Source organism: Pocillopora damicornis, chromosome 5, assembly GCF_964200805.1.
Source record: "Pocillopora damicornis chromosome 5, jaPocDami1.2, whole genome shotgun sequence".
In the NCBI taxonomy this organism is placed as follows: Eukaryota; Metazoa; Cnidaria; class Anthozoa; order Scleractinia; family Pocilloporidae; genus Pocillopora; species Pocillopora damicornis.
The window spans coordinates 5,142,546-5,168,105 of record NC_142674.1 but is presented as its reverse complement, the minus strand read 5'-3'; the positions used below and the strand labels follow the sequence as shown (position 1 = coordinate 5,168,105).

At 39.5% G+C, this 25,560-nt stretch overlaps 4 protein-coding genes across 4 annotated transcripts in view; 3 read left to right on the top strand and 1 right to left on the bottom strand.

Moving 5' to 3' along the window:
• The window catches only part of LOC113685007 (E3 ubiquitin-protein ligase TRIM45-like), a 78,816-nt gene that overhangs the window by 2,288 nt on the left and 50,968 nt on the right, over positions 1-25,560 (top strand). The window contains exon 2 of the mRNA XM_089206308.1: positions 3,477-10,888. Coding sequence (XP_089062434.1) covers positions 3,477-5,198 — 1,722 coding nt within the window. The 3' untranslated portion in view covers positions 5,199-10,888. The remainder of the gene's footprint in view (positions 1-3,476; positions 10,889-25,560) is intronic.
• Positions 90-2,895, bottom strand: LOC149044821 (P2X purinoceptor 7-like). The gene is made up of 2 exons (XM_089206306.1): positions 2,706-2,895; positions 90-2,181 (listed from the first exon to the last, which is right to left on the bottom strand). The coding sequence occupies exons 1-2, from the start codon at positions 2,750-2,752 to the stop codon at positions 2,001-2,003; spliced, it is 228 nt and encodes a 75-aa protein (XP_089062432.1). The 5' UTR covers positions 2,753-2,895; the 3' UTR covers positions 90-2,000.
• LOC113678272 (uncharacterized) overlaps positions 10,929-25,560 on the top strand; it is a 135,645-nt gene continuing 121,013 nt past the window's right edge. Inside the window, 3 exon segments of the mRNA XM_089206300.1 lie at positions 10,929-11,534; positions 12,261-12,306; positions 12,917-12,971. Of these exon segments, the coding sequence (XP_089062426.1) occupies positions 11,062-11,534; positions 12,261-12,306; positions 12,917-12,971 (574 nt within the window). The 5' untranslated portion in view covers positions 10,929-11,061.
• LOC113673266 (E3 ubiquitin-protein ligase TRIM45) lies at positions 17,954-23,733 on the top strand. Its single transcript, XM_027189656.2, has one exon. The coding sequence runs from the start codon at positions 20,421-20,423 to the stop codon at positions 22,695-22,697; it is 2,277 nt and encodes a 758-aa protein (XP_027045457.2). The 5' UTR covers positions 17,954-20,420; the 3' UTR covers positions 22,698-23,733.

Sequence of the window (25,560 nt, the reverse complement as noted above, 5' to 3'; positions counted from 1 at the left end):
CTGCTTCTTCAAGATCACAACTGTAGTTGTGTTCCACCATGGAATCCGCTGCCTTTATTCTCTAAGCCTGGGTCCCTTTGCACGCAGCGATTTACTTCGACCCCGATCAAAGCTTCATCTAGCCAACCACCTCGGCTTCTGGAACTCTCGATTAACCTGGAAGAAGATACTGACGTAACAATAGATGACGATGTGAACGACAATTCCCTTCAAGTCAGCTTTGATGATGACAATATCAACAACAGTTCCATTCAAGTCAGCTGTGATGAAGAGGCTGGGGAAGACAGTTCGTTTAACATCAACTTTGAAGAAGTGGACCAGGACACCACCCAAAGCGATTTGGAGACTGATCCGCCCGTTAGTAACAGTCACGATACCATTTATGAGAAAATGTGTTCGTCTCCCAAGTACATAGTATTTGAGGAAGAACTGCTTAAGTTATTTGGCCGCTGTGTTGAATGCGGTGGCGAGGTTCTGGAAAAGGAGCTATTAAAAAAGGGAAGTGCACTTAAAGTAACGACACTTTGTAAAAACTCCCATTCGAAGGAGTGGGTTTCCCAGCCACTTGTTAACAGGGCGGCCGCGGGGAACGTATTGCTTTCAGGTGCTATACTTTTTACAGGAAATACGTTTTCGCGTGTTTCAGAAGTTGCCTCTGCAATAAATCTTGCCTTTCTGAGCAAATCGGATTATCACAACTGGCAGAAGAAGCACCTTTTCCCTGTTATAAATGATCGTTGGCAGCAGGAAAAGGCGGCAGTCCTCGCCGATCTCTTAGACAGGAACTCAGTCACTCTCCTCGGGGATGGACGTTGTGACTCCCCAGGCTATAGTGCCAAATACTGAACTTACACCATGATGGACAAAGAGAGTGAGAAAATTGTCGATTTCGAAGTTTGCCATGTAAAGCAGAGTACAAGTTCACAGGCAATGGAGAAACGTGGTTTTAAGCATTGTCTTGATCGCGCACTAAATAGTGGCATTCCTGTAGGTGTTGTAGGTACTGACAGGCACACCGGTATCAAGGCACTCATGAGAAGCGAGTATAAGGACCTCGGTGTTGAGCACCAGGTAGACGTGTGGCACTTGACTAAGAACATCAAGTCCAAGCTAGCCACGAAAGCCAAGAAGAAAGAATGCAGGGACCTCTCTCCTTGGATAAAATCCGTGACAAACCATATGTGGTGGTCAGCGATGACATGTGACGGAAATCCCCAGCTCCTCAAAGAGAAGTGGGTCAGCATCCTCCACCACACGGCTGACAAACATGATTGGGATTCGACTGTGCTATACAGTCGTTGTGCACACGAGCCCATTTCCCCAAGGGCACATCGTAAAACGAAATGGCTAGTCGCAGGTTCCCCGGCACACGAAGCGTTAAAACACGTAGTGCTAGAGAAGACATACAGGGGCCTTAGAAGTGTACTATTCACTCTACAACAAATACGCGCCCAAGCGGCAACATTTTGGATACCTGGGAATGGTAGCGCGTACACAGCTAACTGCTTTTGACCACAATTCGGGCACTGGTCGATCTCAAGCAGAGGCTTCGAGTGGGGAGAAACGATTCCGCTATGTTTATCTAAGGGGATGAAGGATTGGGTTGTAAGGCCTGTTTTCGAAGAGAAGACCAAGCCGCACGTTACGGAAATGCTATGCTCAGTGTTGGAGATGAGAGACACAGGAGAAGAGCCAGAGCAAGTTCAAGTCCCTGATCTCCCAAAAAACATCGCACCCATTCCGCGCCCACCAAAAGAGGACCTTCTCGCACGGCATGTATCCAGATTTGGAAAAAAATTAAGCAAGTGAAAAAAATAGAAATACAAAAATCGAATAGTCCGCCTAAAATGGCACTAGCATTTACATTGTCAGTTTTCTATTTTTGGAACAGACTGTTGAAGGTATTTTAATGATTGGAACTGGAGCCGATACCCCTATAGCGCCGTGGACCTCCTTGAATGTTTAATAAAAACAAAGACAAGTATATTAATTAAACGTGACTATCCCGGCCATGAGTCATTGTCCTCGGCATCTTTAAAGCCTGTATAATTTCCGGCTGCATCTGGGTAATTACGTCTTATTGATGCCACAACACACGAAGGAATCACGCGTCTGTTCCCTTTACCAAGTCTGTTATAAGTCCACCAAGTAAACTGTCTATAACCTGCCAATCGCATACTCCTTGGAAAAAACAAAAGACATTGATACATGCTCGGAACAGAACCCAGACAAATGCAGTTGAAACAAACAAATTCTACTTCGCCAAGCAGGGGCTCATTTGTAATGAGATCAATATCTTAAGCTAACATTGTGTGACAAAGGGAGACTTCCTGAGGCTCGCCGTTTGACTAAGGCTCTGTTTACATGTAGCAAGTTTCCCTTTCTTATTTTCCCTCATTAAGTGATGTGATGATTCTCATAAGAACTCCTTCTTTCAATTTTGTCTCGTCCACGTCCATATTTACTCATAATTTACCTCCATTAGGAAAACAAAGCGCACAAACTGAAGAGGTGTACTGGCTCTTTACAATTAAATATAGCGATGAAGTTCACCCTTCAGACAAAAGACTACAACACCACTTGTATTAAAAGGGCTGACAACACTGCATTTGTTTCTTAGGGTTCGCGTCACACGAACTCGTAAACAACTAAAGCGTTTTGTTTGCATGAATTTTGTGAAAAATATTTATTCTGTTGGTGCTTACTCATTTGACGGATAATCTTCAAGTCTGTCATTTCTCACTTGGTGCATGCCAACTAGGGCTGTTCTCAAGACGTCCGCTAGTAAACACACGGGTCCAAATGATCCGTGCTCTGTAATACACTGAAGCTTGTTACCTGCAATTTCAGTGATAGTTCATATCACTCAGTTAGCAGGGTGAAATAAATCCATTGCGGGCACTGCGCCGTTCTTTTGTAAAAAAATAAAAAATTATCACTTTAGAAACAAAGATTTTATTTGAGAAGAATTAATTACCTTCTAGATCGAGTCGATCACCGGCAGCATATACACTCGTTTTCTGTTGGCATCTCTTGACAGTTGCCACAAGAGCACCATTCGCGATTTCCAAGACGTGAGCGCGTAGATGTTTCTTCTTGTATCTCTTCCTGAGTTTCTTTGTCAACAGAAATTTCTTCTTCTCCTGAAGATGAGCTATGTTGCGGCTCAAACATGAATGGACGAATTACACCGTCTGGATTAAGATCCAAGTCGAAAATTGAGTCATTTTCGCTCTCCTCGCCGCTGTTTCCTATGTTTTCATCCATCTTAGTCGACATTACAACGCTTGACTATTGCTACGTCATAGCTACGTCATAATAAAGATGGCGGATTTCAATTCCAAAATGTCAATTTTTTAAACGTAATTTCTGGCAACAAATACACTTTAAGCTCAAATGAATTGCCAATAATGAAAAAACAAGTCAGAAACTTTTGATATAGGTAAACTTTTTCTAGACCGTACTTCCCCTTTAAGTATCACGAGAAAGAAGTGACAAAGTTTTTCTGTGTGGGCTGTCAAAGCTGCGTGTGTCAGGTTTGCATCGCCACTGATCACAAGAGCCACGATGTTGTTCCGCTGGAAAAGGCAGCGGACGATGAAAAAGCAAACATCATTGCCAGAGCAAAGCTGGTCAAAGAGATGAAGGAGGTCTGCCGAGGTGTTATTCGTGAATTTGAGAACACGGAACATGAGTTGGAAACGAACATTACCACAGCTAAACGCCAAGTTTCCCAAGCAACCGAACAGATGATGGGAAAGCTTCGCCAACTAGAACATGAAGCCATTACTGCCCTAGAGAAGACTCGCGTGTCAAGGATTGAGAAATTACATTCTGGAAAAGCATCGGTTGTCTCTTTGGAAAAGCAACTTGACCAAGCCTTTGAGTTCAGTAACAACCTGGTTGAAAGTAGCTCAAGTTCAGACATAATGCAAAAGAAGAAAAATGTAGAAGAACGAATCAAAGACCTCATCGAGACCACAATGCCAGTACTTCCGGTTAGCTCGTGGGTGGAGTTTGTGTCGACATGTGAAACAGAGAGTTTGAGTCTCGGATTTACGAAATTCAGCAAAACAGATGTGCAAGGATCGACCGTGGAAGGACTGGACCACAATTTTCAAGCTGGTGTAGAAGCAGAGCTACTGATTTGTCCCAAAACAAGCGAAGGAGAAATCAGAAACATTCAGCACACAGATCGTGTTGAAATACACATAGACCCTGCGGATCAGGTGAGGAGCTTGGTGACGAGTGAAAAAGAAGATGGAAATTTCCAAGCAAAATTTGTAGCGAAAGTACCTGGTCCTTATAAAATAGAGTTAAAGATAAATGGACAGAAACTTGCCTGGAGTCCATTTTCTATTCTGGTCAAAGCACGAGAGTTAAATGTTATAGGCAAGTTGGACGTTCAGGGAGAAATGCTGCAAGGTCCTGCCGGTGTTGCAGTGAACAGTAAAAGTGTTATTGCTGTGGCTGATTCTGTAGGTCACTGTATCCTGGTATTTAATGAGACAGGAAAGTTTGTGCGAAAACTTGGTTCTTATGGAGACAAGGATGGACAATTAAAGAATCCAGCTGACGTCACATTCCTAAACGATGACGAGATTCTGGTGGCAGATCAATATAATCACCGAATACAGCAGTTGAATGTACAGACGGGGAACTTTGTGAAAAGCTTTGGAAAAAGGGGAAGTGGAGATGGAGAGTTTAAGAATCCTGTAAGTGTTTGTATTACAAGTGATGGAAGTTTTATTGTTGTAGTGGATTATAATAACAGCAGAATTCAGGTGTTTACAATGGATGGTGAACCTGTGTTTGAGTTTGGAAACAGTGGCCCAGAAAGGCTGGATCATCCTTTCAGTTGCGTTTTTTACGAGGAAAAGTTCTTTGTAACTGACCTTAATAATAACTGTGTGAAAGTGTTTGATGATAGAGGACAGTTTTTGTACAAGTTTGGAGAAAAAGGAAACGGTGATGGACAGTTGAATAAGCCGTGTGGCTTATGTGTTGACAAACATAATAACGTTTTCTTATGTGATGAGAGAAATAATCGAGTTCAACAGTTTACATTGGAAGGAACTTTCACTGGAAAGGCAAGTTCAAATATTCAGTTTGGATGGCCGTGGAGTGTCACCCCAATGCTAGATGATCGGATTGTGGTCACAGACTACAGAAAGAAAGAAGTTTACATTCTGAAATGAATGCCCATTTTTGAAAGTAACTATCAATTCTTCGTAAGCAAACCTTTTGCGAATATCTGTAAGTTTTATTGTTTTATTAATTTACGGAAAACTGTGACATGTCACGTGTCACAAGAGAACTTGAAAGAAAATGGCTAGAATCAGCAACTTGCCTTCTTATTTTTCAAGGACAGTTTCAAAGAATTGTTGATTCATCACTTCAGAAATGTGATTGTGTGAGCTTTTATTAAATTATAGTAATAGGACTGAGTGGAGTCCAATTCGGTCTATAATCATACGAGTGATTGACAAAATCGGACGACTACGAACGGGGAGTCCCATTTGTCAATCACCAGTTTAAAAAAGAAACTAGACATCGGTTATACGTCTTCATGAAAAGACAACGGTTCAGTCGCCGAAATGCGCGACAACAGCGCTTGCATATGACACGCATTGTCCATTTACACAGGCATGACATGTCAACTGTTCTATTCAATTGTCCAGTTACAAGCATGACATCTGCACTGTCCAATTGGTGCTCAAATCGAGCTGGTGATAACCAATCACATGCCGGAATTTTGTTATAGTTTTGACAGACCACAAAATCGATTTCAAACGAGATTAAGCTTTGTAACCGCTTAAAGATTTAGGAGTATTATTAAGGCAAAAAAAAAAAACATTTCTGCAAAATAAATGTACAGTGGCATTGATTAATGTAAATTGCTGATGATGCATTTTACTTATCAACTTTACATTTTTCCAGCATGTAGTAGACTTTTCCGTGAGCATATTTTGGTAGAGTTTTGGTTAAGTTAAATAATAGTAATTCTCTCATCAAATGAAGCATACCTTTGTATCAAATTTTTAAATTAACACATTGACAGCAGCTTGCATGATTAAGCTGTAAACAATTCAACAATTTCGTAGTGCTTCGTTACTTTTGGAGGAATAACATTTAAATTGTTATTAGAAACCGTCTAAAGACTGAGGAGTGTTTTGAATGCATCAAGTTTGCATTTCTATTTAGGTATTTTATGCATGCAGGAGTTTTCATTAATAAGTTCCTTTAAGTATTATAAAAGTGTCGATTGATTGAATGAATTACAGATATTACAGGATATTTTCCACTGTATTCATGAACTGTTCTAAAGTGCTTTAAGTTTCTATAGCATTGACCATCGATAAAACAAATATCTTATTGACAGCATTTAGACCTAGACTAAACAGAACGTTATTTTGTCCGCTGGTGGATACGAGTTTATAATATCTCTCACAAAAGAGAGATGTTGTCGACACTCGAGGATAAATTTGTATCAACCCGCGGCCATGTAATGCCTTCTCAGGGTTGTCAAAAAGATTTTGTGTAACAGCCGTCAATTCAGTGTCAATACCACGTTTTATTCGATCCGATCAACTACGCTCTGCACACTGTTCGAATACAATGCTGTATGATAAATCCTTTCAAACAAGTAAGTGTCCTTTTCCGTAACCTTGAAAAGTGCTAAAATATCCGTAATGGTTCCGTAGTTTTCTTTTTCTTCGATGTAAGTTTAGTTAAACGATCCTCATCAAAAAAATTAAAAGCGAAAATAACAAGCGATGAAAACACACGTGCGCTGAGATTTAACGTAGTGTCGAATGGCAAAATCTCGGCAGAGACTAGGCCTAGTGCTTAGGGAACCTACCATTTACATTTAGAGTAACTGAACTGTGATACAAAGAAGGCCGCATAAAAAAAGTTTTATTTACACCACTGTCATGCTTCCATGCCTGTTACCGGATTAATGTAACAAATCTGCCCTCTATGTAGAAAGGGCTTATCTAGAAATTTTACATATTATCTTTTTCAAACTTTCAAATGCCGAACAACAACAGCATTAGGGGGCAAAATGTCTTGTTTGGTGCATACACTGTCCGAACTGACTGGTTTCCGAAACGCAGAATGATTCCGAATGAATTGGGTTCGCTTGGGGAAGGAACAAGCGATGGGAGCCTGTATCACCGAGTAAAGTACTATGGTATGGGTACATGATAGAGAGGTAGGGGTAGTAAAGATGAAGATAGGGCCACTTGACCCAGAAAAAGGGGTGCAGGGTACTAGACAGAGAGCTAAATACTGTGGGAAAATTTTTAAGGGGGCGGCGTGGGTTTAGATCATAGAAATATGCAGAAATAAACAACAACAACAACAACACCTCATACCTCTTTCACCTCATTAGCAGATAATATTTTGTCTGTAACTCTGAAGTAGGATCAAGATCAAAGCCCAATCTTGTTTAACTGATTTTGCAGGAAGATTATCATCCTTCTTCCAAGGGTCAAAAAGAAATTTTCGCCGTAGGGGTAAGGCCATCTTCATAGATTAAGTTCAGTGACCTGTTTCTTGAAAGTACCGGTAACCAGGAGCCCATAAGTAATGAGCTCCGAATACAGCAATTGAATGTACAGACAGGTAACTTTGTGAAAAGCTTTGGCAAAGAGGGAAGTGGAGATGGAGAGTTTGTGTCTCCTGTAGGTGTTTGTATTACAGGTGACGGACGTTTTATCGTTGTAACGGAGTTTGCTAACAGCAGAATTCAGGTGTTTACAGTGGATGGTGAACCTGTGTTTAAGTTTGGAGACAACGGCCCAGAAAGGCTGGATCATCCCACCAGCTGCGTTTGTTACAAGGAAAAGTTCTTTGTAACTGACAAGAATAATAACTGTGTGAAAGTGTTTGATGAGAGAGGACAATTTCTGTACAAATTTGGGACACGGTGATGGACAGATGGATACGCCGTATGGCTTATGTGTTGACAAACATAACAACGTTTTGGTATATCGGATGCGAGGAACATTCGCATTCAACAGTTTACTCTGGAAGGAGCTTTCACTGGAAAGACAAGTTCAAATATTCAATTTGGATTGTCCTGGAGTGTTACCCCAATGTTAGATGATCGGATTTTGGTCACAGGCTTCCGCGGGAAAGAAGTTTACATTCTGAAATGAACGTCCATTTCTGAAAGCAACAATCAATTTTTCAAAAGCAAACCTTTAGCAAATATCTTTGAGTTTTATTATTTTATTAATTTACGGAAAATTGTGACATGTCATTTGTCGTAACAGAATTGGAAAGAAAATGGCTAGAATCAGCAACCTGCCTTCTAATTTTCTTTGGAGAGTTCAAAGAACTGTTGATTCATCATTTCGGTAATGTGATTGTTTGTGTCGTATATTGATAACAGTAATAGGATTGAGTGGACTCCAATCTGATCTCTAATCGTACTAGTGATTGACAAAATCAGACGGCCGCAAAGTGGGAGTCAGATTTGTCAATCAATGGTTAAGAAAGCAACCACTCATTGGTCATATGTTTTATATTTCCGATCCCATTGGCCCAAGGGCGCTTGTGATTACTTGTTTATCACATAAAGGGAAAAAGTTTTGAGGGAATTGCATTTGCGCACAATGTCTACATGATTTAGCCCTTTCAATACTGCTACTAATGTCAAAACAGATGTAACTGACCAATAGATTCAATGAACATTTTATTCTGAAAGTACAGTTACCCACATCACACGGCTTCATTCAGTTAAATTGCAATCAATAACTGGTTGCCACCAACAGCAAAAAGACTCAATCAGCATCTAGCGATTTAAGAAAAAATGCATTCTGTCTTATCCAATCAGTATTCAGTAATTTTGCCCCACTTTTGATAATACAAAAAAATCAACAGAGCGTGCATATGATGAGAACTGTTTACTTACATCGGCATGACATGTCAACTGTTCTATTCAATTGTCCAATCGCAAGCACAATGCATACACAGTCCTATTGGTGTTCAAATTGGGCTGGTAATTACCAATCACGTGCAAGAATATAGTTTTGATAAAGCATGAAATCAATTTCAAACGAGAATAAGCTCTATAACCGCTTAAAGACATAGGAGTATTTTAAAGGAAAAATATACATTTCTGCAAAGTAACTGTACAGTGGTACTGAGTAGTGTTAATTGTTGCTGATAATTTTTACTTATTTACTTTATATATTTTCAGCAGGTTTAAGTAGACTCTTCCGTGAGCATATTTTGGGAGACTGATAGTTGAGCTCGATAATATTAATTGACTTGTCAGATGGAGCATGCTTTTACATCCAATTCTTTAATGACCACTCATGGACAGTGGCTTGCATGATTAAGCTGTAAACAATTTGACAATTTCGTAGTACTTAGTTGCTTTTGGAGGAATTACATCTAAAATGTGATTAGAAATCATCTTAAGACTGAGAAGTGTTTTGAATGCATCAAGGTAGCATTTCTATTTAGGTTTTTCATGCATGGATGAATTTTTAAGAATAAATTTCTTTAAGTATTATAAAAATGTAAATTGATCGAATGAATTACTGATATTATAGGATATTTTTCACCATATTCATGAACTGTTCAACAGTGCTTATCCTTTAGGTTTGTATAGCGTTGACCACTGTTAAAACAAATATCTTACTGAATGCATTGTGAATAAATTTACTTGTTTGATTTGCAAAAGTGTATTACTGTGCAACACTGTGAATAATAGGTAAATGATCTTTTTTGTTGTACTTAAAACTCTCCATTGGATGAAGTAGGCTATTGAGAGTTATTATTTGACTTTGCCAGATAGCATCAAATGAAAGCTAATAGTTGAAGTTCACGAGAAATCCTTCCACCTTACTTGGTTTAGTTGAAGAGCAAAGTTAACCAAGATGTTGTCTTGCAAATTTTCATTCTTCAGAGACAGAGCAAATTAGATGAAGTAACAGGGAGGACTGGGGAAGCTGATGGTTTGGGAGGCATTCCAGTTACACAGCCTCCCCTCACCACACCCCTGGAAAGAAGAGATATTCCTCCACAACTGAGCATGACACCGGAGCTCATTGTGGGCTAGCTGGATGTGCTAACACGTTTGGTGTGCAAACATTTCTGAACAGGGAAGTATTTTAGAAAACCAAGCGCCTTGGGGGTGGGGTGGGATGCATTCCTGTTAATGACCCCATCATGCTAATGCACATTGAGGAGAATACCAGGGGTTGAAGAGGGACCCATGTCAGGGGGAAAGAAGCAAAAGAGTTTGGTCCAATGAAAAGTTTACACATATCAACCACGGATCAATATCCATTTTAAAACATCCTCCCTTCAACAAGACACGAGTCTTAGAAACGGGGGACACGGCTTTTGGGTTCCCAGTTTAAGAATACAGTGTTTTATATATGTGTGTGCATATCATATAAAGTTACTATGGCAATATAAGAACCGCAATCAGATTAATTAATTAATTAATTAACTATTGTTACCGACCTTTGCTGTATATTCAAACTTTCACGATACCACACAACGACAGCATCAAGGGGAAAAATTCCCTATTTTGTGCATACACTGTCCGAACAGACTGGGTTTGGAAACATCTAAATTCAATTAAAAGTACAAAACTTTGCATGCTGATCAACACAGTTCGCGTGTTTCGAGCTTACGAGCGATGTGAGCGTGACAGAGATCCGCGAGAAAACAAAACATCACTTTCACATTCATTCCTCATATCCGTTATCCTTTTCCCTATTCCTGATTTTGCTAGCGAGAAGTTACACCCGAGCTTGTCCGATCTTGTCCGAACGATTTCCGAATATCGTCTCGTACTGTTAAAATGGCCGCTTGGAGAGTACTTCAAGAACACTGGAAGAATCTTGAAGTGGTATGAGAGGCTTTTGCACACTGAAACAGAGGAGAAAAAGCAACTTCAGAATACCCCGCAACTCATTTACATGTCATTGAATAAGAATAGCGTCTATTGTGTTATGCCTCGATCTTCAAAGCCTCCCGACACATGTAAATGAGTTGCGGGGTATTCTGAAGTTTAGCCCATTTGGAGGAAAAATGCTCCGTCTGCAGAGGGTCGAAGGTAATTGCTATGATCCATCTCTACAACCAGAAAAAATCTTGCTAAAACCGACTGTCACTCGTCTCGGACGCAGTGATGAATATTCAGATGTTGTTATTGACAGTGTGATATCTCCTTTAATGATCAGTCGTGTTCACGCTGAAATTCATTTCAACAATGGAAAATTCAGAATTGATTGTAAAGGACTGAACGGGCTGCTAGTCAACAAAACAAAGCGTAGCTCTGCTGTCCTATGCGATGGTGATGTTGTTGTCTTTGGAGGTGCTGGCGTTAAAATGAAAGAAGGACAGAGTTTGTCAGCTTACGATTCGGAGCTTGTGTATGTTTTTAATGAGGTCTGCCAGAATGATTCTGGAGAAGTGGGCTCCCTTGGGGAAGGAACAAGCGATGGAAGCGTGCGAAGGCGAAGCAAACGGAAAAAGCCCGTATCACTAAGTGAAGGAGTGAGGTATGGGCACATAACACTCAGAAGTAGGGGTAGTAATGATGGAGAGTAGGGTCACTTGACCTAGAAAAGGAGTGTAGGGTACTAGAAAGAGAAATAAATATTCTGGAAAATAAATTCAAGGGGGTGGTTTGGGTTGAGATCATAGAAACTACAACAACCTGTTGTGCCTCTTTCGCCTCCTTAGCAGATACTATTTTGTTTGTAACTCTTAAGCAGGATCAAGGTCATACCCCAGTTTTTTATTACTGATTTTGTGTGAAGACTATCATCTTTCTTCCAAAGGTCAAATATACATTTTCCCCAAAGGTGTAGGGGTATCTTCATATATTAAGTTTGGGGGCCTGTTTCTTGAAAGTCCCAGTATTACTTAACAGGCCCCAAACCATATTTTAAAGTCAAAATTTAAAGAATAGAGAAGCAGATTCTGACACCCTAACTAGTTCATTTTTAATATTTTGCTGATAGTTGTATTGTATAATTTTCACAAATTTTGAAACTCCCATCTTGAATGAAAAAAGACAGCTTTATAAGCCTCTTAAGTTACCAGGATCTTCCAGAAACAGGTCCCCACTCATTACACTTCCTTAACAGAACCATTTTGTTGTACTTGTTCCTAAAATCAAGTTCCAGTCTGCTAAAAACAAGACCAAGTGTCAAGACCTAATCTGAACTCCCTATTGTGTGCTGATAGGCTTATCAAACTTCTAATATTTTTGCAATTTTCAGCTTTCCATGTGAAAAGAAGACTAAAGGCAGCATGGAAGAGAAGCAGGTAGATAAACTTGGGCTTCTGATTTAATGATTATCAAGTGGCAAATTACTTTTTTTATATCATTTTTAAAGAAAAGGCAAAGAGAAAACAAATTTACCTTATATCTTTACTGCCGAAATTAAATTTATAGGGTTATGACCCTAAGGACAGCTTATTTCAAGAGATCTAACCCAAACCATGGTTTTACACATTCAGTGGATCCAAGGCTTTCTCTATAACAGGGTTGTTGATTTTATTAAATTGTCATCTCCATCTACTGTCAGCTTTTGGCCCTCTTGACAATGTTCACAAAAGCAAATGCTCAGATGAAAGTTCCAGCTAAATTGAAGATTATTTAGGATGAGGTCTTGTGAAATAATGGCTAAACTTTGTTTAAATAATCAGATGAAGAAAGCAGCTTCTATAGATAAGTTTTAGTACCATGTATTCTAATATTTACCAGGTAGCATATGGACATTATTAAGTTACAGACTTAATCACTTCTGAAAATCCAAGAGTTAAAAGAGATGAATTTTACATTTTATCAGGATTATCAATTTCTCAGGGTATCATTTATACATTGTGTTCTGTGGCATGTATCAAAACCATTAATATTATTTTCCGATCCCAGGTTTTTGAAGTTGATCAAAAAGCTGATCCACAGGAAGAAGTAAACATCAGTGAAGGTACATTTAACTCCAAGAAGTGAATTAAACTGATCTTTATCTTATCTGTTACAAATGTAGGATGCAACTCTACACTGAAGGCATCTGTCTATTGTAGGGATGTGAAGAAAAAAGCCCTTAATGCCACTTTTGATAAAAAAGAGTAAATAAAGTCTGTTTGCAAGCAAAGTGACCCAACTAGTGGGAGATTATTCTGGCTTCCTTAGCATGAAGCAACTAGGAGTTTCACCACTCCCCCCCTAGATGGGATATCAGCTCATCACAAGGTTACACCCCCCCCCCCCCCAGCATTTCATCAGGCTTCCCTGAAAATTATCTGGTACCCAGTGATACTCCTCTTACTTCCGATTTAATGCTACATGACTTTGTATATTCTCCATCAAAATTGCAAGTTTTCCTCTAACAAAAGTCTGGGAGAAAGTTATTATCAATTGCATCAGAGGTTACATAGCCAGGGCTCATGTTAAATTTTTATTTCATATAGTAGATGACAGCAGATCAAAGAGATGCCTAAAAGATTTAAATGAGGAGCTACTTTGCTGTATCTGTTGTGAACTGATGGTATTGGCACACACTTTGTCTTGCTCACACACTTTCTGTTTTGGTTGTATCAGGGACTGGCTTTGGTGAGACATATCACAGAGCATTTTTTCAGTTCTAAAGTCATCTTAACCTGTAACCTTTTTAACCCCTAAGGGTGATTAGCATCTAATTTCTCCTTACAATATCAGCCTTAAATCACACATTAAAGTAGCAAGTATAAAGGAAACAATCCCCATTATTATTTTTCTTGTTTCTACTTAGTCATTCAAAAGACTGTAGAGCAAAGGCTCAACTCAAGTCTGCTGTACCAGTGAAGGTGAGTGAATCCTTTACACCCTAACATCAGTATGCATATTCTCCATACTGTTTGCTCTACATTTCCTAAAGTGCTGACAAGGAGAAATTGTTGAACAATCAGAAGGGCTTCTTTAGTCTGTGATTATTTCCTGTATTTTCATGACCTTAATGTGTGATTCAGGGATGATATTGTAAGGAGAAATTAGATGCTTGTCACTCTTAGGGTTCTAAGGGTTATCAGTTGGAGGGGTGATTAGAAAAGAGCCTTAAGGTTATTTTTTATGGAACACCAACTTCTTCTTTCTTTTTTGTGAGGTAATACAAAACAATGTGGAAGGAGAATCTTGTAGTTCATCACAAGTCATTTAAGGCTTTTTTTTTCTCTCCACTTCAATTTTGCTTGCGCAGTTAGTGAAAGTTATATTCTATAAGACTTTCTCACATTATTTAAGGGTCATGTTTTGACAGATTGTGACATCCCAGAATAGGGGTGGGTTTTTAAACACTGTATTTGAGATGTATTTGCTTGTCTGTCAAGACCAGTCTGTGTCAGGTCTAGATGCATTCTCTACAAGTTTAACATGCATATTTTTGCACTCTTATCTGTGAACTGCTCTATAAACTTACTCAATGACTCAATTCTTATTCACATGTAAACAATTTTTTTTTCATTTCTGTGACATGTCCTGTATTTTGCATATCAGAGACAAGAGTTTAATTGTAATGATAATGAGTAAGTGCTAAGCTTTCTGTTTGACCTTCCAGGTGCTAGACAATACAATAAACAAAGTAGCAGAAGAAGTTCTTTCTCCAGAGGAACTTGAAGAAAGGCAGCTGAAAATTCAGGTGAGCAGTGATTTGAAAAAAACCTTCCACTTTTGTTGTTGCAGTTAAGTTTTGTATTTGATCTTTTAATAAACAAATTCTTATGAACTGAACATATCATTCCGTGAATAATTCCTGTCAATATAACGAAAAATGGTTGAAATTAATTTTGTCTCTTCACCTGTTTGGCAGTGAATATTACTTGCTGATCTCTTCTGAACAAAGGAATCAGTACACATAAAAAGCACTATTCACCTGTGTGATATTTTCTGACAAGTGATGTTTACATGTGTAAGATTCTTTGTGAACTGCTGTGTACAAAAGATTAAAAAAGCAAAATCAAATTTACCAGTATTGCTTTTTCATGTCATTTCACCTTTGTTTATAGAAAATTGCATGTAATATTTTTTTTGTCAATTCTCTGAAACATATCAGATATTTTTGTCTTCAAGATTGTTCTTGTTTGTTTGTTTTTAATTTTTTAGCTGCTTAACCCTTTCACTCCCAAGATCTAATTAGTAATTCTCCTTACTATCTGCCATACAATTCTTATGATGTTAGTTCAGAGAATTTGGTATTGGATCAACTAATAATCCCACGATTGACATTCTTCTCTATTCTTGTCACTTCCCTGCTTGATATTGTATTGATATTGTAAGGAGAAATTCTGTCTTGGTCACTTGTGGGAGTGAAAGGGTTAAGCCTCCTACATGTGACTGGTAGTGTGTTAAATAGCTTTTTGTGATGCTTTCAGTGCTACTGACTCCCACAGAAAAAGAGCAGTATCCCCATCTGTACCTACACCCCATACTCATGACCCCCCCCCCCCCCCCCCCCAAGGACTGCACCTGAAGAGGCTGCTCCCAAGGTAAGTCTGGACAAGCTGTGAATTCATCAAATAGGAAATTATAAGATTAAATAAGAAGATTAAATATGAGATGGCAGCTTAACCTGTTCTCTTAAGAGTGATTAGCATCTAATTTCTCCTTTCAATATCACCCCAGAATCAAACATTAAGGTCATGAGAAAGTAGGAAATGATCACAAACTAACAAACCCTCTTGATTGTTAATCAAATTCTCCTTGTCAGCACCTAAGGAAATGTTTAGAGAACAGTAGGGAGAATATGTATGCTAATGTTAGGGAGTGAGGGGTAAATGTCTAGAGCTCTGAGTTCAAGACTTGGACATGTTGCTGTGTTGTGTTCTTGGGTGAGACACTTAACTTTCACAGGGTTCTCTCCACCCAGGATTATATATGGATACTGCTGTCAAGGAAACCTGATGAAATGCTGGGGGGTAACCTGCAATGGACTGACATCCCATCTGGGAAGGAGGGGGGGGGGGTGTAAAACCAAAACCTAAAAAATCTCATAGACCAACCAGATGAAAAGAAAATAACACGAGCAGGTGATAAGACAGTGAAAACAAACAAACTGGCTGAGGGGCAAGAAAATGAGAGTGATCAAGATGAGAGCGATATTTTTTTATCCCTCTTCTCATTAGCAGTCAATTTACTATAGTCCACTTTAATCATCATCGGCAGTCCATTGCAGGTGATGTTGACTGAGAAACAGTTAAGTGCTTTAGGGGCATTGATGCACTGCAAGTTCAGCATGTGAGCAGCACAGTCTACTGCAATGGTTGCATTTAAGACTGTCAGTTGTTGGTGTGCCTCCTTTTGTGAGCTGCTTGAAACTCTGTTGGTGACAGCTGATTCCCCCCCCCCCCTCTATATCCAACCCCATTGATAAATAACGATTGTCACCTTAGTAAGATTTTTCAGTGATTTTTACTTTCCCAAACTTAATTTCCCTGAATGCACCGCTTTTATTAGTTTCCGTTTAAGGAGATAAAAGCATAGCATCTACCTACCTTATTTGCTTTTGCAGGAATTGCATTTGAGATGTGTTTAGAAACCGTCTATAGACTGAGGAGTGTTTTGATTGCATCAAGTTGCAATTGCTATTTAGGTATTCAATGCATGCAGGAGTTTTCATGAACAAGTTCCTTTAAATAGTATGAAATATAAATTGATTGAATGAATTACTGATATTATAGGATACTTTTCACTGTACTCATGAACTGAGTACAGTTCTCCTTTAGGTTCAAATAGTGTTGACCATTGTTGAAGTGATATCTTACTGAATGCATTGTGAATAAATTTTACTTGTTTGATTTGCAAAAGTGTGTTACTCTTCAACAAGAATGGCTGCATGAGTAATGGTAAGTTATCTCTTTTGTTGTATTAAAATCTCATCTTTGGATGAAGTAGGCTATTTAGGATTATTTTTTTGACTATGCCAGATTGCATCAGTTGATAGCTAAGATGTGAAGTTCATGAGAAACCCTTCCACCTTACTTGGTTCAGTTTAAGAGCCAAGTTAACCAAGATGTTGTCTTGCAAATTCTCACTCTTCAGAGACAGAGCAAATTAGATGAAGTAGCAGGGAGGATTCAGGGGAGGCTGATGGTTTGGGAGGCATTCCAGCTACACAGCCTCTGCCAGGGCCCTCACCACACCCCTGGAAAGGAGAGATATTCCTCCACAGTTGAGCATAACTCTGGAGCACATTGTTGGCCAGCTGGATGTGCTCACACAGGTTAGTTGTGGAAAAATTTGTGAACAGGGAATTGTTTTGGAAACCAAGAGCCTTGGGGGGGGTGGGGACGGGGGATGCACTCCTGTTAGTGACCCCCATCACGCTGCCATTCATAGGGCAGAATACCAGGGGTTGAAGAGGGACCCATGCTAGGGGGAAAGGAGCAAAAGGTGTGGCCCAATGAAAAGCTTACACATATCACCTATCGATCAATATCCATTTTAAAATACCCTTCCTTTAACAAGACACAAGACTTAGAAACGGGGGACACAGCTTTCGCGTACTCAATTTTTGCTAGTTCCTTTTACCAGTCTTTGAGAAGCATAGATTCATTTAGCCTGAATTAGGCGGTCTTCTTCTTTGTTTGGTGGGGGGGGGGGGAGAGGGAGGAAGGGGGATGGTATGGAAGCACCACAGTTGTTCTTTCTCTCTCCCCCCTCCCCCTGGGAAAAGGAATACCTGATCGCAAGATGGAGCTCATTTCTGAAACAGCGACTGGTGACCAAGTCCGTGGCCCTCGTCGGGAAAAAGGTCACGAACAGTCTAATATGAGGTTTTTATTGTACAGAGACGAGGCAAAGATTTCATGCAACACGGAGATGTATTAGCTTATGCTGAAGCGAAAAATATTTTTTAGAGTAAGGGAGATACTCTATATTCATTGCGCCGCCTTTTGTTGCAGATAGTTTCAATTTTGGAATATATGCTGACGATGACTGAGAATAAATTACGAAAATGCCTGGGTAATCAACAGAAAATAACTCTACAGATCAGACCTAATGAGTAGCGCGATGCGGCGTCAGTATAAAGAGACTTAATCACTAGACATGTTCAGAATTCTTTTAAGACTAGTCTTTGTATGGTAATATTGTAAACTATGAAAGAAATTTTCAATTGAGTGTCGAAAATAGTCATGGATATAGTCATGGGCATTGGTTTAGCTTGACTTTAGTATGTTATTGGTTTAGAGAGCCTATGCCACCCTCTTGACCAATCAGGTACGAGCCTTATCAAGATCGAGTGTGGAGTAGGGCCATTCGTATATTTCCAACGCGTCAGGCTCTTTGCCAGTTTTTTTCTTTGAGTTATCTTTGGCATTTTATTATATTTCCTTTATTAGAGCAGTTTCCAACTGAGTATCAAAAGTGATGCTGGATTGCTTTGGTTTTGCTTCACTTCGTTGTGTGATTGGTCCAGAAAACTCGTGTCACAATCTCAACCAATCAAATGTAAAACTAAAACCAAACACGACTTGGTCACTCGCGTCTTCCCGCGCTTTAAGGAGGTTGCCTGTTTCTACTCTGTGTTCTCATTGGCTAATAATCATGGTAACCTTTTTTCTGATTGGCGGTTGTCATCACAACTGGATTTGGTTTTTCTATACTCAATTGAAAAGTGCTCGACGATTGGCAGTTGTGATCAATTTGGATTTGGTGATCCAGTTGTGATCAATTTGGATTTGGACACTCGATTGAAATTCGCTTTTTGAGAATACAGTGTTGTATATCTGTGTGCATGTACATATCATATAAAGTTACTAAGGCAATACCAGAACTACAAGTAGATTAATAAACTATTTATACCTACCTTTGCTGTATGTTTGGAATGAGAACTAGGTTTACATTTAGTCGGAGGTTGAAGTAGGTTTTTTGTGAGCTGATTTTATTTTCTGGTGTTCTCTGTATTCAATGTTCTTATATGTTTTAAAATTGTTTTTGGTTTAAATACGTAGTCAGTAACTATAGATCCACGGCCAAGTAATGGCTTCTCAGGGTTGTCAAAAAGATTTTGTGTAACAGCCGTCAATTCAGTGTCAATTCCACGTTTTATTCGATCCGAACAAATACGCTCAGCACACTGTTTGAATACAATACTGTATGAGAAATCCTTTCAAACAAAGAAGTGTCCTTTTCCGTAACCTTGAAAAGTGGTACAATATCCGTAATGATTTCGTAATGTTCTATTTCTTCGATGTGAGTCTAGTTAAACGATCCTCATCCGAAAAATAAAGGCGAGAATAACAAGCGATGAAAACACACGTCCGCCGAGGTTTAACGTAGTGTCGAATGGCAAAACCTCGGCAGAGACTGGCCCTAGTCCTCAGGGAAGATACCACTGACATTTAGAGTAACTGGACTGTGATACAAAGAAGGCTGCACTAAAAAGTTTTATTTCCACCATTGTCATGCTTCTATGCCTGTTACCGGCTTATTGTAACAAACTTGCCTTCTATGTAGAAAGGGCTTATCTAGATTGTTACGTATTATCTTTTTCAAACTTTTAAATGCCGATTAACAACAGCATTAGGGGTCAAAATCTCCTATTTGATGCATACACTGTATTCAAACAGCCTTGGACCGAAGGCGAGACCACATCAGCTTCACCCTCTGTTAGGCTGTCACCGAACGCTTGAAAAGAGAAGAACTTAGCTAAGAAGGTGACTCCTCCATCTACTTTCAACTGAGTCTCTTTTTTTCCCTCATCATCCCACCCTCCCTTCCCCCGTTCTGTTCGCATGTGTTGAACCGGAAGACTGATGTTTGAAAGTTGCACAGGTTTCTTGGAATCTCAACTCACTATACGGCGATAAATATAGCCATGATAAAATGAGGTGGATGGTATAATTTCAAACGTTTGCAGCGTGTTCTTTTCGTGATACAATGGCTAGAGCGACACATTCGGTCACGCTATGGAACTGATATAGTTACGCAGTGATGGAGAAAGTAGACAGCAGGTGAATAAAATTGAAATGCAAAACTGTCAATCTCTGTGCAAAGATCACATGATTCTCAAGGGATCTAATTCGCTTCTTTAAATATAATTCAGTTTCTCGGAATCTCAGACAAAAGAAGGTGTGTTTCTCTCTGCAATTCGTGATGGAGTCGCTTCCAAAAAACCTTTCTAATAATTTTCGTGTGGAATCAAAAAAGTTTCTCGGAATCCCAAACTCACTAAACGGCGGTAAATGTAGCGATGATAAAATGAGCTAGATGGTACATGAACAAACGTTCCCAGCGTAGTGTATCTCGTGATACAGTTGCTACAGCGACACATTCGGTCGCGCTATGAAATCGATTTTACTATGCTGTGATAGAGAAAGTAAACAATAGGTGAATAAAATTGTAATTCAAAACTGTCAATCACGCGATCCCTACAGAGATCTGCTTCGCTGCTTTAAATAGAATGCTAATCCAAGTTCAGTTTCTCGGAATCTCAAACAAAATAGGGCTGTGTTTCACTCAGCAATTCGTGATGGAGTCACTTCTAAAAGACCTCAAGAAACATGTAACATGCTCGATTTGTTTGGATACTTACACCAAACCGAAGACCATTGCTTGTCTTCATACGTTCTGCTGTGAATGCCTGGAGAGACATGCACTAACGAGCCAAAAACAAGGGTTTTATCGATGCCCCGAGTGTCAGGCACAAATTGGCATCCCTGAAGGAAAGCGTTTTGATAATCTGCCCAGCAGTTTTCTGCACAACAGTTTGTTGAGTCTTCTCGCCGTTCGACGCAGCGGCGAGGGAGATGAAATCAGCTGTAGTACATGCCAGAAGAAGAGCGCTGAGATCAACCACTGCTTTGACTGCGAGAAGTTTATGTGCCCAGAATGTGTGAAAGCACACGAAGTATTTCGAGAAACTTTGTTTCAAGGACACAAAGTCACACCAGTGCGACAGTTTCAAGCCACAGACTACGAGGCGTTGTTGAAACGGCAGTCATTTTGCACCGTTAAGTATCACGAGAAAGAAGTAACAAAGTTTTTCTGTGTGGGCTGTCAAAGCTGCGTGTGTCAGGTTTGCATCGCCACTGATCACAAGAGCCACGATGTTGTTCCGCTTGAAAAGGCAGCGGACGATGAAAAAGCAAACATCATTGCCAGAGCAAAGCTGGTCAAAGAGATGAAGGAGGTCTGCCGAGGTGTTATTCGTGAACTTGAAAACACGGAAAATGAGTTGGAAACGAACATTACCACAGCTAAACGCCAAGTTTCCCAAGCAACCGAACAGATGATGGGAAAGCTTCGCCAACTGGAACGTGAAGCCATTACTGCCCTAGAGAAGACTCGCGTGTCAAGGATTGAGAAATTACATTCTGGAAAAGCATCGGTTTTCTCTTTGGAAAAGCAACTTGACCAAGCATTTGAGTTCAGTAACAACCTGGTTGAGAGAAGCTCAAGTTCAGACATAATGCTAAACAAGAAAAATGTAGAAGAACGAATCAAAGACCTCATCGAGACCACAATGCCTGCACTTCCGGTTAGCTCGTGTGTGGAGTTTGTGTCGACATGTGAACCAGAGAGTTTGAATCTGGGATTTACGAAGTTCAGCAAGACAGATGTGCAAGGATCGACCGTGGAAGGACTGGATCAGAATTTCCAAGCTGGTGTAGAGGCAGAGCTACTAATTTGTCTCAAATCAAGCGAAGGAGAAATCAGTAACACTCAGCACACAGATCGTGTTGAAATACACATAGACCCTGCGGATCAGGTGAGCAGTTTGGTGACGAGTGAAAATGAAGATGGAAATTTCCAAGCAAAATTTGTAGCGAAAGTACCTGGTCCTTATAAAATAGAATTAAAGATAAATGGACAGAAACTTGCCCGGAGTCCATTTTCTATTCTGGTCAAAGCACGAGAGTTAAATGTTATGGGCAAGTTGGACGTTCAGGGAGAAATGCTGCAAGGTCCAACCGGTATTGCAGTGAACAGTAAAGGTGTTATTGCTGTGGCTGATTATGAAGGTCACTGTATCCTGGTATTTGATGAGACAGGAAAGTTTGTGCGAAAGATTGGTTCTCATGGAGATGAGAATGGACAATTAAAGAATCCAGTCGACGTCACATTCCTCAACGATGACGAGATTCTAGTGGCAGATGGAGGTAATCATCCAATACAGCAGTTGAATGTACAGACAGGAAACTTTGTGAAAAGCTTTGGAAAAAAGGGAAGTGGAGATGGAGAGTTTAAGTTTCCTTTAAGTGTTTGTATTACAATTGATGGACGTTTTATCGTTGTAGCGGATTATAATAACAGCAGAATTCAGGTGTTTACAATGGATGGTGAACCTGTGTTTAAGTTTGGAGACAGCGGCCCAGAAAGGCTGGATCATCCCATCGACTGCGTTTGTTACGAGGAAAAGTTCTTTGTAGCTGACATGAATAATAACTGTGTGAAAGTGTTTGATGAGAGAGGACAGTTTTTGTACAAGTTTGGAGAAAAAGGAAACGGTGATGGACAGATGGATCAGCTGTATGGCTTATGTGTTGACAAACATAATAACGTTTTCTTATGTGATCGGGGAAATAATCAAGTTCAACAGTTTACATTGGAAGGAACTTTCACTGGAAAGACAAGTTCAAATATTCAGTTTGGATTGCCGCTGAGTGTCACCCCAATGCTAGATGATCGGATTGTGGTCACAGACTTCAGAAAGAAAGAAGTTTACATTCTGAAATGAATGCCCATTTTTGAAAGTAACTATCAATTCTTCGTAAGCAAACCTTTTGCGAATATCTGACTGAGTGGAGTCCAATTCGGTCTATAATCATACAAGTGATTGACAAAATCGGACGACTACGAACGGGGATTCCCATTTGTCAATCACTAGTTTAAAAAAGAAACTAGACATCGGTTATACGTTTTCACGAAAAGAACGGTTCAGTCGCCGAAATGCGCGACAACAGCGCTTGCATATGACACGCATTGTCGATTTACACAGGCATGACATGTCAACTGTTCTATTCAATTGTCCAGTTACAAGCATGACATCTGCACTGTCCAATTGGTGCTCAAATCGAGCTGGTGATAACCAATCACATGCCGGAATTTTGTTATAGTTTTGACAGACCACAAAATCGATTTCAAACGAGATTAAGCTTTGTAACCGCTCAAAGATTTAGGAGTATTATTAAGGCAAAAAAAAACACATTTCTGCAAAATAAATGTACAGTGGCATTGATTAATGTAAATTGTTGATGATACATTTTACTTATCAACTTTGCATTTTTCCAGCATGTAGTAGACTTTCCCCTGAGCATATTTTGGTAGAGTTTTGGTTAAGTTAAATAATAGTAATTCTCTCATCAAATGAAGCATGCCTTTGTATCAAATTTTTAAATTAACACATTGACAGCAGCTTGCATGATTAAGCTGTAAACAATTCAACAATTTCGTAGTGCTTCGTTACTTTTGGAGGAATAACATTTAAATTGTTATTAGAAACCGTCTAAAGACTGAGGAGTGTTTTGAATGCATCAAGTTTGCATTTCTATTTAGGTATTTTATGCATGCAAGAGTTTTCATGAATAAGTTCCTTTAAGTATTATGAAAGTGTAGATTGATTGAATGAATTACAGATATTACAGGATATTTTCCACTGTATTCATGAACTGTTCTAAAGTGCTTATCCTTTAAGTTTCTATACCATTGACCATCGATAAAACAAATATCTTATTGACAGCATTGTGAATAAATTTACTTGTTTGATTTTCTAACGTGTGTTACTGTGCAACAAGAATGGCTGCATGAGTAATAGATGAATTATCTTTTTGCCGTCCTAAAAACTCTTCTTTGGATGAAGTAGGGTATTTAGGATTATTTTTGACTTTGGCAGATTGCATCAGTTGAAAGCTAAGATGTAAAGTTCACAAGAAGCCCTTCTGCCTTACTTGGTTCAGTTTAAGAGCCAAGTTAACCAAGATGTTGTCTTGCACATTTTTTTGTTCAGAGACAGAGAAAATTAGATGAAGTTACAGGGAGGAATGGGGAGGCTGATGGTTTGGGAGGCATTCCAGCTTCACAGCTTCCCCTCACCACACCCGTAGAAAGAAGAGATATTCCTCTACAACTGAGCATGACACTGGAGTAAATCGTGGGCCAACTGGATGTGCTTACACAGTCTTTTGTTATGGAAACATTTCTGAACAGGGAATTATTTTAGAAACCAAGAACCTTGGGGGTGGGGACGGTGGATACACTACTGTTAATGACCTCATCACGCTGTTATTCATTGGGAAAATACTAGGAGTTGAAGGGGCACCCATGTCAGGGAGAAAAGAGCGAAAGGGTGTGGCCTGATGAAAAGTTTACACCTATCAGCCATCAATCAATATCCATTTTAAAACACCCTTCCTTAAACAAGACACAAGACAGAAACGGGGAGCACGGCTTTCGTGCACTCAATTTTAGTTAGTTCCTTTTTATCAGTATTTAAGAGGCATAGATTCATTTAGCCTGAATCAGGCGCGTTGGGGGGGGGGGGGGGGAGGTGGTGGAGGAAACACTACAGTTTCTCTTTCTCTCTTCCCCCTCCCCCTAGAAAAAGGAATACCTGATCGCGAGGTGGGGTTCATTTCTGAAACAGTAATTAGCTGTCAAGTCCATGGCTCCCGTCGGGAAAAAGGTTATGAACAGTCTCATATGAGTTTTTTGTTGTACAGAGACGAGGCAAAGATTTCGTGCAACATGGAGATGTATTAGCGTACGCTTAAACTCAATGATATTTGACTTTTTCACGACATTTTTGGTGTTGGGGAGAGATTTTCATATTCATTGAGCCACTTTTTGTTGCAGAGGGTTTCAATTTTGGAACATAGGCTTACAAGGACTGAGAATAAACTACGAGAATGCCTGAATAACCAACAGAAAAATAACTCTACAGATCAGGCCTAACGAGTAGTGCAATACAGCATCAGTATCTAGAGACCTAATCATTAGTCATGTTCAGGATTCTTTTAAGACTAGTCTTTGTATGGTAATATTGTAAACTGTAAAAGAAATTTTTAATTAAGTGTCAAAAGTAGTCATGAATATAGTCGTAGGCATTGATTTAGCTTGACTGTAGTCTGTCATTGGTTTAGAGAGCCTATGCCTCCCTCTTGACCAATCAGGTACGAGCCTTATCATGATCGAGTGTTGGAGTTGTGCCATTCGTATATTTCCAGCGCTTCAGGCTCTTTTCAGTTTTTTTTCTTTGAGTTATCTCGGGCATTTTGTCATATTTCTTCTGTTAGAGCAGTTTTCAACTAAGTATCTAAAGTGATGCTGGATTGCTTTGGTTTTGCTTTACTTTGTTGTGTGATTGGTCCAGAAAACTCACGTCACAATCTCAACCAATCAAATGTAAATCTAAACCTTTTGTTCTGATTGGTAGTTGTTACTACTTAGGTTTTGGTTTTTGGATACTCAATTTAAAAAAGCTTGATGATTGGCAGTAGTGATCACTTTGGATTTGGTTGTAAGACACTCAGTTGAAATGTACTTTTGAAGAATACAGAGGTTTATATCGCTATGTACAAATCATAAGTTACTAAGGCAACATC

Excerpts from the sequence above, each read along its gene's own strand:
- LOC149044821 (XM_089206306.1), bottom strand. The coding sequence starts at position 2,752 with ATGCACCAAGTGAGAAATGACAGACTTGAAGATTATCCGTCAAATGA. Across the intron at positions 2,182-2,705 it reads GAAGATTATCCGTCAAATGA|GAGTATGCGATTGGCAGGTT; the intron begins GTAAGCACCAAC and ends GTTTTTTCCAAG.
- LOC113673266 (XM_027189656.2), top strand. The coding sequence starts at position 20,421 with ATGCTAATCCAAGTTCAGTTTCTCGGAATCTCAAACAAAATAGGGCTG.